General features: G+C 41.3%; 1 protein-coding gene across 1 annotated transcript in view; it reads right to left on the reverse strand.

Annotated features, from left to right (window-relative positions):
- LOC126475112 (ankyrin repeat domain-containing protein 29-like) overlaps positions 1-2,090 on the reverse strand; it is a 607,001-nt gene extending 604,911 nt beyond the window's left edge. Inside the window, exon 1 of the mRNA XM_050102700.1 lies at positions 1,915-2,090. Within this exon, the coding sequence (XP_049958657.1) occupies positions 1,915-1,926 (12 nt within the window). The 5' untranslated portion in view covers positions 1,927-2,090. The remainder of the gene's footprint in view (positions 1-1,914) is intronic.
- Positions 2,091-12,625: the final 10,535 nt, after the last annotated feature.

Below are 12,625 nucleotides of genomic sequence, written 5' to 3' on the forward strand. Positions count from 1 at the left end.
GGATGAATGAAGCACGTGCGGCCCAGTGGGGGCGTAACTTGATGGGCTATGGCTAAGTTCGGAGACCGCCGAAGCCACTGGGTTTCGGAATTGTCAAATCACTCAAAGAAATTAGTGAAATAATTCCTGAAACGAAAATTTTCCATCCTCCTGAAGTTTCCAGCAGATTCATTGTCTATAACTGTAAGATTCTTCGCAAAAGTAGCGAAAGCCGATGAGACAAGAAAATTTTGTTTGAAAAATAAAAATATTTCCTCTTATTTGGCAGTTGATTTGCACCAACACCTAAGGAGCGAATAATTTAGACCCATATAACTACACACTTCCGATTCTAATTTGTTATTCAGTCCATTTTTATGTCTCTGAGTACTTGAAGAGCTTACTGTTCAGAACACGTAAGTAACTTTCATCTGGTTAACGCTTAGTGTTAAGAATAAAGACTGTGTGAAGTACTGAACGTAATACGACAGTAAATAACGGAGATTATTTGTATGTTATTCTTGTTATATCGGCTATTTATTACCAGTTATACATTGATTATATCGTTAGACTGTTTAAGCGATTTGTGCACATTTGATCAGCAGTCTCGTATTGGGTATTTTTTTCCTTCGTCCTAAGAACTTAACGATAAACAGCGTTAAATCCAGTATTATTTCTCACGACGTTGCATTGCGTTATATGTTTTGCTATTCCACAGTCATATGATGTGTTTCTACGCAAACTTAAGTACAATGATACAGCAAATTTTGGGTTGGCTTTGTTTATTCAGTATTATATTTTGCAGCGTTTTTGTTTCCGCGAGTACGATGCATAACGTACTTCTAGTTATCACCAAACAACTGAAGCTCTAAACAAATTTGACGATGATACTGTTTCTCTAAATAGTAAGAACACCGTCTTATGTACATTTACCTGACATATCTGACTTCCGTCCAATAGTAGTATTTGACAAGAAACCGCAATCGCACGAGGTGTTATTTTTCACAATGCATGTAAATTCATGCGACAATAGCAACCGGCATCCATGTAAGTATCTCGCTGGTTTTGTACGTTGTGCTTTCCTTCAGCACGATTGTCGCAGGCCAACTATAACAACAAAAAATCGTTGCAAGCGAAATAAGTGATTTTATCAATGCCCACTGGTTCGCAAATCCATCAAAATAACGATGATAAACCAACAGAGCACTGCAGAAACAATGCTTTAGCGTGGTCATTGGCAGAACTGTTGCTCAGCGAAATGCTACTCTTAAAGGTAATCAAAGATATTACCGTATTGTTTAATGCTGGCGCCAATCTTCGTTCATGAAACCATGCACACAAAACGACAACCGGCTTTAAAATAGTTAATTAACAAGACATACTATTCGAGATGGGGAAATATATGTATTGCTTATAGAAATACGTAGATGTTCTTTTCGTAAAACGTACCTTCTACACAGCAAGGTATTGTCGTACCGAATGTTATTGAAGTTAGACAAGAAGACTTGTTCTAACGTATTTATGCGGCTCTACGAATAAATGTGTACTTTTCCGAAATAAAGTAAGTGGCACAAATATACAAAACGCTGAAACTAAACATGATTAACTGTCGACAAACTCCATTTGCGGCATTACATATAGTAGCGGCAACATTCACCAACGTCACATGCACTGAGAGGTGCAGCAACAATTACTGAACGTCGCTCTAGGCTCTTGGTTCAACATTCTATATGGAAAAAACAATAAATAAACATATTCCCAAGAACTATACAGAAAGTCGACAAAATAAAGAGCTGACAAACACAATCTGGGAAATTTATAAGCTGAATAAATATCACATTGTCAGTGATGTCAACGTTCTGTCACAATCAGCTGTTCGCAAACGGCGGGATCTCCCTTTCACAATTGCAGGATGCCGGTACAGCGAGGTCTTACCTTCATTGACATGATGTTTTCGGCGTGTTGTTATCTTCGCAAATATGTTGGCACTTGTACGGAAGCAAGTCGCATGTCACACCGCATACCCGGCCCGTTCTCACCTGTTACATAAGTACACGTGAGTTTCCCGCGCGCTACAGATCGAAGCGACAGACTGACTGCTAGGAAACACTCCCCCCACTTGCCGTCGAGTACTCGCACTCCATGGCTACTAGAACGCCAACTGCCGATCCAAAAGCGTTCCGAGTACCAGGCACCGCATCTGCCATCTCTTACGATAGCGTCGAACTAACCAGCGAAGTCACATTCTTTTGCTGGCACTGCCATCTACAGACCGGTACTGGAAGCTGTTTCGTATCCACGTTTGCCGCGTGACGCACTTCAAAAAGATGATCCATATTCATAAATTTTAGAGTATTAGCTTAGCCTACCTGAAGACATGGCCTAGGCGCCAAATTTCAAGTGGAAATGTAGAAAAATGCCATTAAATGAGACAGTAAGTTTACGTTGTTGCTGGTTAGGCTCATGGCCAGAATATATGAAAGCCTGTCACTTGTTTCCAGACACGTATCAACATAGTATGGCGCAACCCGTAGGTCCAGAAGAATGTTTCACATACATATAAAAATACTGGTACATATTCAGATAGCTATATACGTATTGCAGAAAACTTCTTATTGTTTCTCATTTATAAGTAGTTATCTTTATCTACATCTAGAAGAATGTTTCACATACATAAAAAAATACCGGTACATATTCAGATAGCTATATACGTATTGCAAAAAACTTCTTATTGTTTCTCATTTATAAGTAGTTGTCATAATCTACCTCTACATAACTGCTCAGTGCTTACAATGGGTCCTAGTTTCCTTCAGGTCTCATTGCATAGGCGACCCTAGAGCCAGCCCAAAGGCCCTCTCTGTAATTGGAACCGATGTCTAGAACAGCAAAATTATTAATTTATGACTCATACCCAATTATCTTCTGATGAATAATTATTTGCAAATTCTTTGCCTACTGACTGACTGTTTTAAGCATAAATCTCTTACCATGTATTAGCGTACAGCTACATTGGATGTGCTTCTGGCCGGCCGAAGTGGCCGAGGGGTTCTAGACGCTTCAGTCTGGAACCGCGCGACCGCTACGGTCGCAGGTTCGAATACCGCCTCGGGCATGGATGTGTGTGATGTCCTTAGGTTAGTTAGGTTTAAGTAGTTCTAAGTTCTAGGGGACTGATGATCTAAGATGTTAAGTCCCATAGTGCTCAGAGCCATTTGAACCATTTGATGTGGTTCTGCATGAAGATTGGAAGTCAACTTCAAGGTCGCATGGGACAATCCAGTGTTACTTCCGTTTCCAATTAGTTAACTGCAGTGCTACATTCTAATACACTAATCTGCAAAACTTAAGGAAGAGCTGCATAAGGCAACATGACATATTAAATACTCGACGTGGTAGCTAGAAATTAGTGAAAGTGCATGAGCATGTCACCAGAGGTCTCCCAGTCGTACACAGATAGCTAGCTGTCACATGGCGTGAGGTCAGCGTGACTATAGAGCAAGATGGGGCTGGTCTCGCAATAAGAGGCAGTCGAAGGAACGGGAAAATGCAGTTGTGTCAATCAGCGAGCTGTTACAATGCCCTGTGATGTGTTCTTCATTATAAAGTGATCCAGAGACAACATTTGTATGACCACACACGGGAAACTTTCTTCGGGAACTGGAAGAAGGACGAAACGGGACAAGTCCTTCCGTATTGCACGTAGCTTTGTATCAAGTGCACGTGGAGCGTTCCGAAGCACAGGCTCTGCTGTCGGAAGGAGAGAAGGTGGTCGATCACGCTCAACTACAGCAGCAGATGACCCCTACATTGTGCAGTAGGCAAGAAGGGATCCACGTCAAATAACGGGTACAATTGCAATCACATTTATAGGACTGCAAGGCACGCAATATCAGGGTCCACAGTGGTACGACGACTGCATAGGCGTTATTTCTTTGCCCGACGTGTTCCGTAGACACCTCCACTTCGGCGGTACCGTTTGCAGTGGTGCCTAGAGTACAGGTACTGGACCAACGAGCAGTGGGATCACTTGCTCTTACTGGATGAGAGCAGATTAAGTCTACAAGTGGAAGGCCTCAGACATGGCCAACCGATTCGGCTCAAATTTGGCAGGTCGCTTGTGAGAAAACCTAAAACGATGGAATCTAAGATATTTTGGGTCAACGCCCCCGTGTTTTTGAGAAAGTCGAGCAATCGACTCAAAATTGGAGGGATCGATGGCTAATTGTAAACAGAACTTTTTTTATCATCAGGTATGTGGTCCGCAAACGCGAACTTTTCCAGAAATCGAGGATAGAAACTTTTACAACTGCCGCTTCTGTACCCATATGGTAAACACTTTTCGCCGACAGGGCCGATAGCATGCCGGCACGGTAGCTCAGCGTGTTCGGTCAGAAGCTTAGCTGCCTTCAGTAAAATAAGGAACTCAGTTAATCGACCAACGACGAACTTCAGCGGGTGTATTACGACGTCCGCCCCGAGCGGATGCAACGAACGAAAGTGAACAAAATGAGTTAAAAAAAAAAGTAACGCAGCGGCCAAGGTAACTGGCTGGGAATCGGGAAACCCGGGTTCGAATATCGAACAAACCTAGCGGATGTTCATCTTTTCGTATGTATTTTTCCATATCTCAATTGATAGGGATAGGAGGGTTAATAAGGTAAGTAAATCAATAATGAATGATAATAATAAGATAAGAAAACTAATCTCCCAAACGCCGTGAGTTAGTATAGTAGTAAACTTTTTAGCCTTGTCACATGAAAACAACTCCGAGTAAGAGTGCTGCGAATTCCTCACGAGGGATCACAGAATCACATATAGCCAACCGCGCTACGCTTGTTTACAGCGAGGCACGGGACAGAATGCACGCGAGGAGAGTTATATTGTCCCGATTGCCTCTTCGTCATATCATAGTTGTGAACCTGGAAGAGTGAAGGTGTCCAGCACGAGCCTTACAGAAGTCAATCGGAAAGAGTTGTTTTCCGTCATTAGGCTGCCGCGAACCTCGCGGATACGTGTAGTGATTTTTCTATCGTTAATGGGCCGAATGAAATACGTTTTGTGAATGAATACAGTGTTCTTCCGAAAGTAACATATGACGAGTACTGTATGTAGCTTGCAGTAATTATCTCGCCTGTTTGTGCCGTAGTAACTAGTTATTGTTTGTTGTGTCATATCTTTCAGGTGCATAATCTGCATAATGGAGGATGTACACCCTTCGACTAGCGCTGTAATATATAGTTGGCAGTCTGTCACAGACGATGGCAAGCGGGAAGTTACCGACGATGTGTTTTGGCTTGTAAAAATGTTGCAAGACAGATGCATTATCAATGCACTACCGGAAGCAGGCAGTTCTGTTTCTCGGCGTTCCATATTGATAGGAGCGGCTACTGTCGAGCGATTTTTGGAGCTAACGAACGAAATGACTTTTGTTGATACTGAAGTACTATACCATGAAGACGAAGCAGAAGGTGATTCAGTGAAAGATATCCCGACTAGTGAATCGCAAAATGGTCATAACACTTTGGAAATCTCCACGTCACTGTGAATATGTGCTTCGTCTGTTCCCGACGAGTATTACTCACCGGTTACTAAACCATTGAACTACGGCGCTATATCCCTTGAAGTAAAAGCAAAGGCGGTAGCGCTAGCCCGGATTCATCTAAATTGGAACTTAAAAACACTGCAAAAGAGTGGAGCAACAACAGCCCTGAAAAGGAAGAAGGACTTGAAATTGTGGGAAACTGATATCGTTAGCCGGCCGAAGTGGCCGTGCGGTTAAAGGCGCTGCAGTCTGGAACCGCAAGACCGCTAAGGTCGCAGGTTCGACTCCTGCCTCGGGCATGGATGTTTGTGATGTCCTTAGGTTAGTTAGGTTTAACTAGTTCTAAGTTCTAGGGGACTAATGACCTCAGCAGTTGAGTCCCATAGTGCTCAGAGCCATTTGAACCATTTTTTTTTTTATATCGTTAAAGGAGGGACAAGATACGATAAATACCAGGCGATAAATAAGTGGACATACGACCAATTTGTCGAATATCGTTGTCGTAACGAGAATGTAACAAGAATTCTTCAGGAGTGGGCTGCGGGTGCAGCGCTTCCATATATGACCAACAAGGATTTTACGTTTGCTGCATCATTATCTTGGGCAAGAAATTTCAAATCGGAGTATAAAATTCGTCAACGGAACGTCACTAAATACGTCTCTCATAAGGTGGTACAAAATATAGAAGATACACAGAAAGTGGCGGCTCTTTTCAGCACGCAAACGGCGTCACTGATGACCGGTTTTAATCGTGATTACGCGATCAACACCGATCAAACAGGATGCGAGTATCGGGAGAACATTCGACGCACGTTATCGCATAAGGGAGAAAAACGAACCCTTGTCGCAGTTGATAGTAAAGACAAACTAACACATTCGTACACGGCGCAATACACCATCACAGCCTCTGGAAAAGTGTTGCCTAAGATTTTCCTGTGTTTACAAGAAACGAATGTTACATCTGGTCCTCGGGTTATAGAAGAGGTCAATCGTTTAACCGACTCGTTAAAAAATGTGAACATTACCTACTCCAAATCCGGGAAACTGACGAATGTGATTTACAGAACATTTCTTGAGGATGTTTTAAAACCGTACGTTTCTGATAACAAGTTTTGTCTAATACTGGATTCCTGGAGTGGAAAAATTAATACTACAATATATGACACAATGTTTATAGATGGTGAGGGTCAGCCGACGTGCACAGTAAAAGTAATACCGCCAAACTACACACCTGTGTGCCAGCCATGTGATGTTTATTTCTATCGCCAGTTTAAAAACTTTATTTCCAGGCCTCAGAGTTGCAGCGTGCTTCTGGGAACCCAGCGGGAATTGCACAACCGCACGGATGCAATAACGATTCACAGCATTATTCATAACCAACTTTCAGCACCGATTTTTCAGGCAGTGATATCGTTTGCGTGGTACGCATCAAAATTAATTCCCGAAAAAGACGTATTTTTAAATGTAAACCAAGTTTGTTTTCCGCCGACTCTTCGGAAGGCACCGATTTTTCAGGCAGTGATATCGTTTGCGTGGTACGCATCAAAATTAATTCCCGAAAAAGACATATTTTTAAATGTAAACCAAGTTTGTTTTCCGCCGACTCTTCGGAAGGAACAGTGTAGCTGTCGAAAGATTGCATTCATTAAATGTTCGTGGTTGGTACGCATCAAAATTAATTCCCGAAAAAGACATATTTTTAAATGTAAGCCAACTCTTCGGAAGGAACAGTGTAGCTGTCGAAAGATTGCATTCATTAAATGTTCTTGGTGCCGTGAGTATATTTGTTTCGAATGGTAATATGACAAGCACCATCCATCTAGTTGTTCGAAGAAAAGTGAGGACACGTAACAGTGACTGGATTATCCATTGTAAAGTGACCTGGAGTAACATTTTAGTAGTTTGCTACCTCAAGAGGTTTGAGAAATTTATTTTCCTACCTTATTATTATCATTCCTTATTGATTTACTTACCTTATTAACCCTCCTATCCCCATCAATTGAGATATGGAAAAATACAAACGAAAAGAAGAACTCCGCTTAGTTACTTCGAGATTCGAACCGAGGTTCTCCGATTCCCAGCCAGTTACCTTGGCCGTTGCGCTATTTTTTCCTTTTTTTCGGTATTGTTCGTTACGTTTGGTCTGGGCGGACGTCAAAAGACATCCGTTCAAGTTGAACGTTGATTCCTTTACTCAGTTTTTTTATTACAGAGGGCGAGCAGCCCTCTGACCGAACACGCTTTTTTTTAAATCTCATTTTGTTCGGTACTGTTCGTTCTGTTTGTTCGGGGCGGACGACCCATGAGGATTATTCAAGTTCATCAGTGACCCATTAACGCAGTTTTTTATTACAGAGGATAGCTAACCATCTGACCGAACACGCTGAGCTACCGTGCCGGCTACACGCTGAGCTACCGTACCGGCTATACGCTATCGGTGCTATCGGCGAAAAGCGTTTACCATGTGGAAACAGAAGCGGCAGTTGTAAAAGTTTCTTACCTCGATTTCTGGAAAAGTATGCGTTTTCGGACCCCATACCTGATGATGAAAAATGCTCCGTTTACAATTATCTATCGATCCCACCAATTCTGAGTCGATTGCTCGTCACAACCTTTAGGGGTGATTTTCTTAAAAACGCGGGAGTTTTGACCCAAAATACGTTAGATTCCTTCGTTTTAGGTTGTACACAAGCGACCTGCCAAATGTGAGCCGAATCGGTTGGCCGTGCCTGAGGCCTTCCCCTTGTGAGTACTGATTCCCTCGGCGAGAGATGGGAACGCGAAAAGCACCCAGGAACATTATCGAACATTATCGTCCTGGTGGCCAAGGTGTTATGGTCCTGGGAGGCATAATGTTCCATAGTTGCGCTGACTACCAGAACTTTGTACACTGACCGGGCAATGTTATTGTGACAGTGTACTCCTGCCTCATGTTCATCTTTTCAGTAGCGCATTCGGCGCTGACTTCATTTTTTTTGGATGACAATGTGCGACCGCTTCGAACAGCGCAGGTGGAGAACCTCTTGGAACGAGCGGATATTCGCCGATGGACTAGCCGACTTATATTCCATTGAACAAGTGTGGGGTGTTGTGGGGAGACGTTCGCATGCTCCAAAGACCATCCAGCAACTGTCAACCGTGCTGATGGAGGAATGGAACGCCCTACCACAAAATCAGCACGGAATTTTGTTCCAGATCATACGTTGACATCCGTGGTGATTACACAGCGTATTAAGAACTATGTCTCGCCTTTTGTAATGTAAGGTGGATCACCATAAATCTGTCACTTCAGTGAAATTATTTTCTTTGAGTAAAAGTGTCATACCTGCTCGTCTCATTGCGTGTTTCTTTCAGTTACCTTCTATACTGCGCTTGATTTGTTCTTTCTGTGTATGATTCAAGTTTCATAGAGCTTTGTTACTAGACAGTCATGTCCTTAAGTTAAGTTCGTCCTTAAGTTTCTCACATTAGGGCATTAACTTTACTATGTGTGACACATTTGAGTAACAATAAATTGTGGTAATAATTATGTTTACAATTTGTGTGCAGATACGATGACAGCTATAAATTCTAGTACAGAGATGGAGGGAATGTAGTTAGCATTGCTGTAAGTATGGAACTTTTTTCCTTTACTTTCCCAGAGACTGTTGTCATAGAATGAAACTCAAAATTGTGATCATATAGTGGAAATGTATAGTACATAAATTCATTGGGGCCGGCCGCGGTGGTCTCGCGGTTAAGGCGCTCAGTCCGGAACCGCGCGACTGCTACGGTCGCAGGTTCGAATCCTGCCTCGGGCATGGATGTGTGTGATGTCCTTCGTTAGGTTTAAGTAGTTCTAAGTTCTAGGGGACTGATGACCACAGATGTTAAGTCCCATAGTGCTCAGAACCATTTTTTGAATTCATTGGGAAATAATAAATATTCTTCATATGAATAGATATAAGTAATACATAAAATATTATAAAATTACATTTACAAACAATGGAAAGTAATTCAATTGTCTTTTAGAGGATACGAAATCTCAAATGAACTGGAAAGAACAGAAGTGTCACTGTGTGGAAATTAAACTTATGTCATTTTTCATTCTTCCATGTCAATGTTGTTACCCACAAAGACAGATATATTGTATCCATTCTCGTTTGATCAGACAGTAGCTTATTATCGTTATTATCGTACTGTGTCAGCTCAGAAACCAAAGATACTTTACAGCAAATGAGGCATGTAAACTTTTTGGTTTTCCTAAGAATTGTGTGATCCCTGTACTACGTGGATGTATTGCAATGGTTTCTGACAACAGAACTTCTACGTCCTTATTGACTCCTGTGCTTTGGATCATCCGCCGTCTTGTAGTTGGGCAGAAGATTTCGATTGGTCTATCCGTCATTGAGGAATATCTTCAGTTTCGGATTATAAGCTTTATGTCACTATAACAGTGACTGACGCAGAGAATTGTCACATTAGCAGGATATTACAGTACTTCATTAGAAGAGGCCTACATAACCACAGCAACTGCTTCCTTGACGTATACATAAAATATTACGATATCTCCAGTGGTTTCGTTTCTGCAATAGTAACAGAAAATTTACTGCCCTATAAGTATTTCGTGTGCTTTGTATGTTTATTGTGTATTATCTGCAGGAAACTGACAAGCATTTACAATACCATTCCTGAAATCTGTCACTTTGTATATGCATCTCTGTTGTCACCCACATATGCAGATAGTTTTCCTAAAATCTCGATATTTAAGCCCCGCTGAAGGAAAATGTTGTATTTAGAGTATATGTCCCTATGTCATTTAGTGGTAATGTAAGTGCAAATAGGCAGTGCATCACTTCAGATATAAAGTTTGTAAAACTGTATTCGTTTTAGTCTGAGAGGTAAATGTAGTTCCCCATTTTAACATTAGTTTATATTTAATAAGTACATTGTATGTTCATACATAATATTTGCTAGTATTGGCATGTCTGAGTAAATGATGTCAACTATGTTCACAACACTCGGTTTTGCGAATTACATGTATTTCGAGGTTTGGCTAATATTGTGGCTTGCTCTACAAAGAGATATATGAGCTAAACATAAGTAAAATAAATCAGAATCAGTTTTATGACCCTCCTATGAATGTCTGGTTAACATGAGATTTTTTAAGTGATACAACAGAATCATCACAGTTTTTGCTTTAGTCTTGAAACAGTCTGTCTTTTTGTTTTACAGAAATCAGGACCATGCCATATAATAGGCTCATGTGAGCACAGAATCGGAAAGTATTTTCTTTCACATTATAGTGTCGCTGTGTGGTAGCCATATTGTTATTGTGCAAGATATGAAGCATGATAACCTTTCGTCAGAACGCTTAGAGAGCTGGAGTTCGACCTCTAATTTACATACTTGATCTAGATGTGGTAAATTTTGAAGAAGATTAGATCAGGTGTAACTTGAAGAACAGTTCATGTAAACTGAAGGCAACCCTTACTTCAGGCATAGTCATCACCAGCTAAAATTGATCAGTATGCACAGGGTAGACCGAGCGAACACTTCATTAGAGAATCGAAGTCAGAATGACGAGACTTTTCGATAAAGATGCTCCTTGATGCAGGCTGAAGTACGTATTTGTATCTAACACATATGTTATAACAGTATCAATTATGCAATGATGCAGAAACGCCACTGCCGTAACTATCAATGGGTGACCTGTTTTTATCAACTTCCAAGGTCTACTAATCACCATTACGTGCACTGTACACAGTACTTTTTATTTTATTCTCTAGCTTTATTTCCATTTTATTATAGACAGAGTCTATTAATAGTAATTAGCCTAATTTAGTGGTACAATCTCTGTTTAGTAATAAGTTTGGACATGGGGGCTATTCCATGATTTCCTGATGAAGATCCAGTTCTAAAATTTTCTTAGCAGTTTTTTGCGAAGTAATCAGCGTCTTTCTTCAGAAACATTGCACTGTTTTCTGATGTTCTTGAAGAGATTAGTATCCTCTCGCAGAACCTCCAAAAGGACAGTGTTAATATTCCCTCATCATGTAGGACACTTAAGTGGTCAATAAAAGCCATTGATCAACTGATGGAAATGCCAGGTGCTTGCTTGAAGGAAGAAGAGAAAGCTATTTCTGAAGGCTGATTCGAAAACGTTCCACTGGTTCCCAGAAGAGAATGACTACCCAGATTAGTAGGAAACAGTTCTGTCAGAGCCTTAGCGCCTGTTTGAGGCAAAGGCTAATTTCGAATGGCAGTGAAGAATTCAAATCCTTCATGAAAGATATCGATACTTTTGACGGTAAAAAATGGCCCTATGGCATTCTGAGCCCATGGCTAGAAGGGAAAGAAAATCTAAGAAAAACTTGTGACCGTTTTCTTCTTTCGTATCCAAATGTGAGAGAAGGTTCCAGAGATTATACAGCCAACAGTGGAGAGAATACTCCTGGAAACCTGAAACTAGTTTTTGTTTGTGTTCATACACTCACTGTGAGCACATCGGACTGTGAAAGAGGCTTCAGCACAATGAACTTAGTTGCGATAGAACTGCGGAATTCGCTTTCTGTTTTTGTCATGTATCATTCTGAATGTTTGTTTCAATTGTGAGGCCTCCGATATATTTCTGGAACCCCGAGGGTTACATCAAAGTGTGAATCAAAACCCATAGGCATGCCGGGGACAACCAATGCAAGAAGCCTAATCTACACGTGCAGCATCTGACCGGTACTCCAACATATGGGGTCTTCTTTAGGTGAATCCACCCACTATTTTTGTCGGAAAAACAGCACTGTCTGAGAGACTATTTAATTTCGACTGTATTGTGCGGACATTGTGGTAAAACTCTTTGGGAGGGTATCTAGTTTGAGAACAAATGTTCTGAAACTGTATATATCAAGCCTTAGTTCATCTTGCTGCAAGCTACTGCACTGTGAAGTTATTTCACACGGAATTTCAGAGAGTGGTGTTCTCTATTATTCTGAGAACATTGTCAATCAGTGACAACCCATTTCTTCTTGGGTAGGATGACTCACTGTACAGAAAAGTATGGCAGAACATCCTACTGCTTCCGCCTTCGATTGTCTCCGAGAGTTGCCGTACTATAAGACTGACTCCAGT

The sequence above is a fragment of the Schistocerca serialis genome, chromosome 1 (genome assembly GCF_023864345.2).
Source record: "Schistocerca serialis cubense isolate TAMUIC-IGC-003099 chromosome 1, iqSchSeri2.2, whole genome shotgun sequence".
Lineage (NCBI taxonomy): Eukaryota > Metazoa > Arthropoda > Insecta > Orthoptera > Acrididae > Schistocerca > Schistocerca serialis.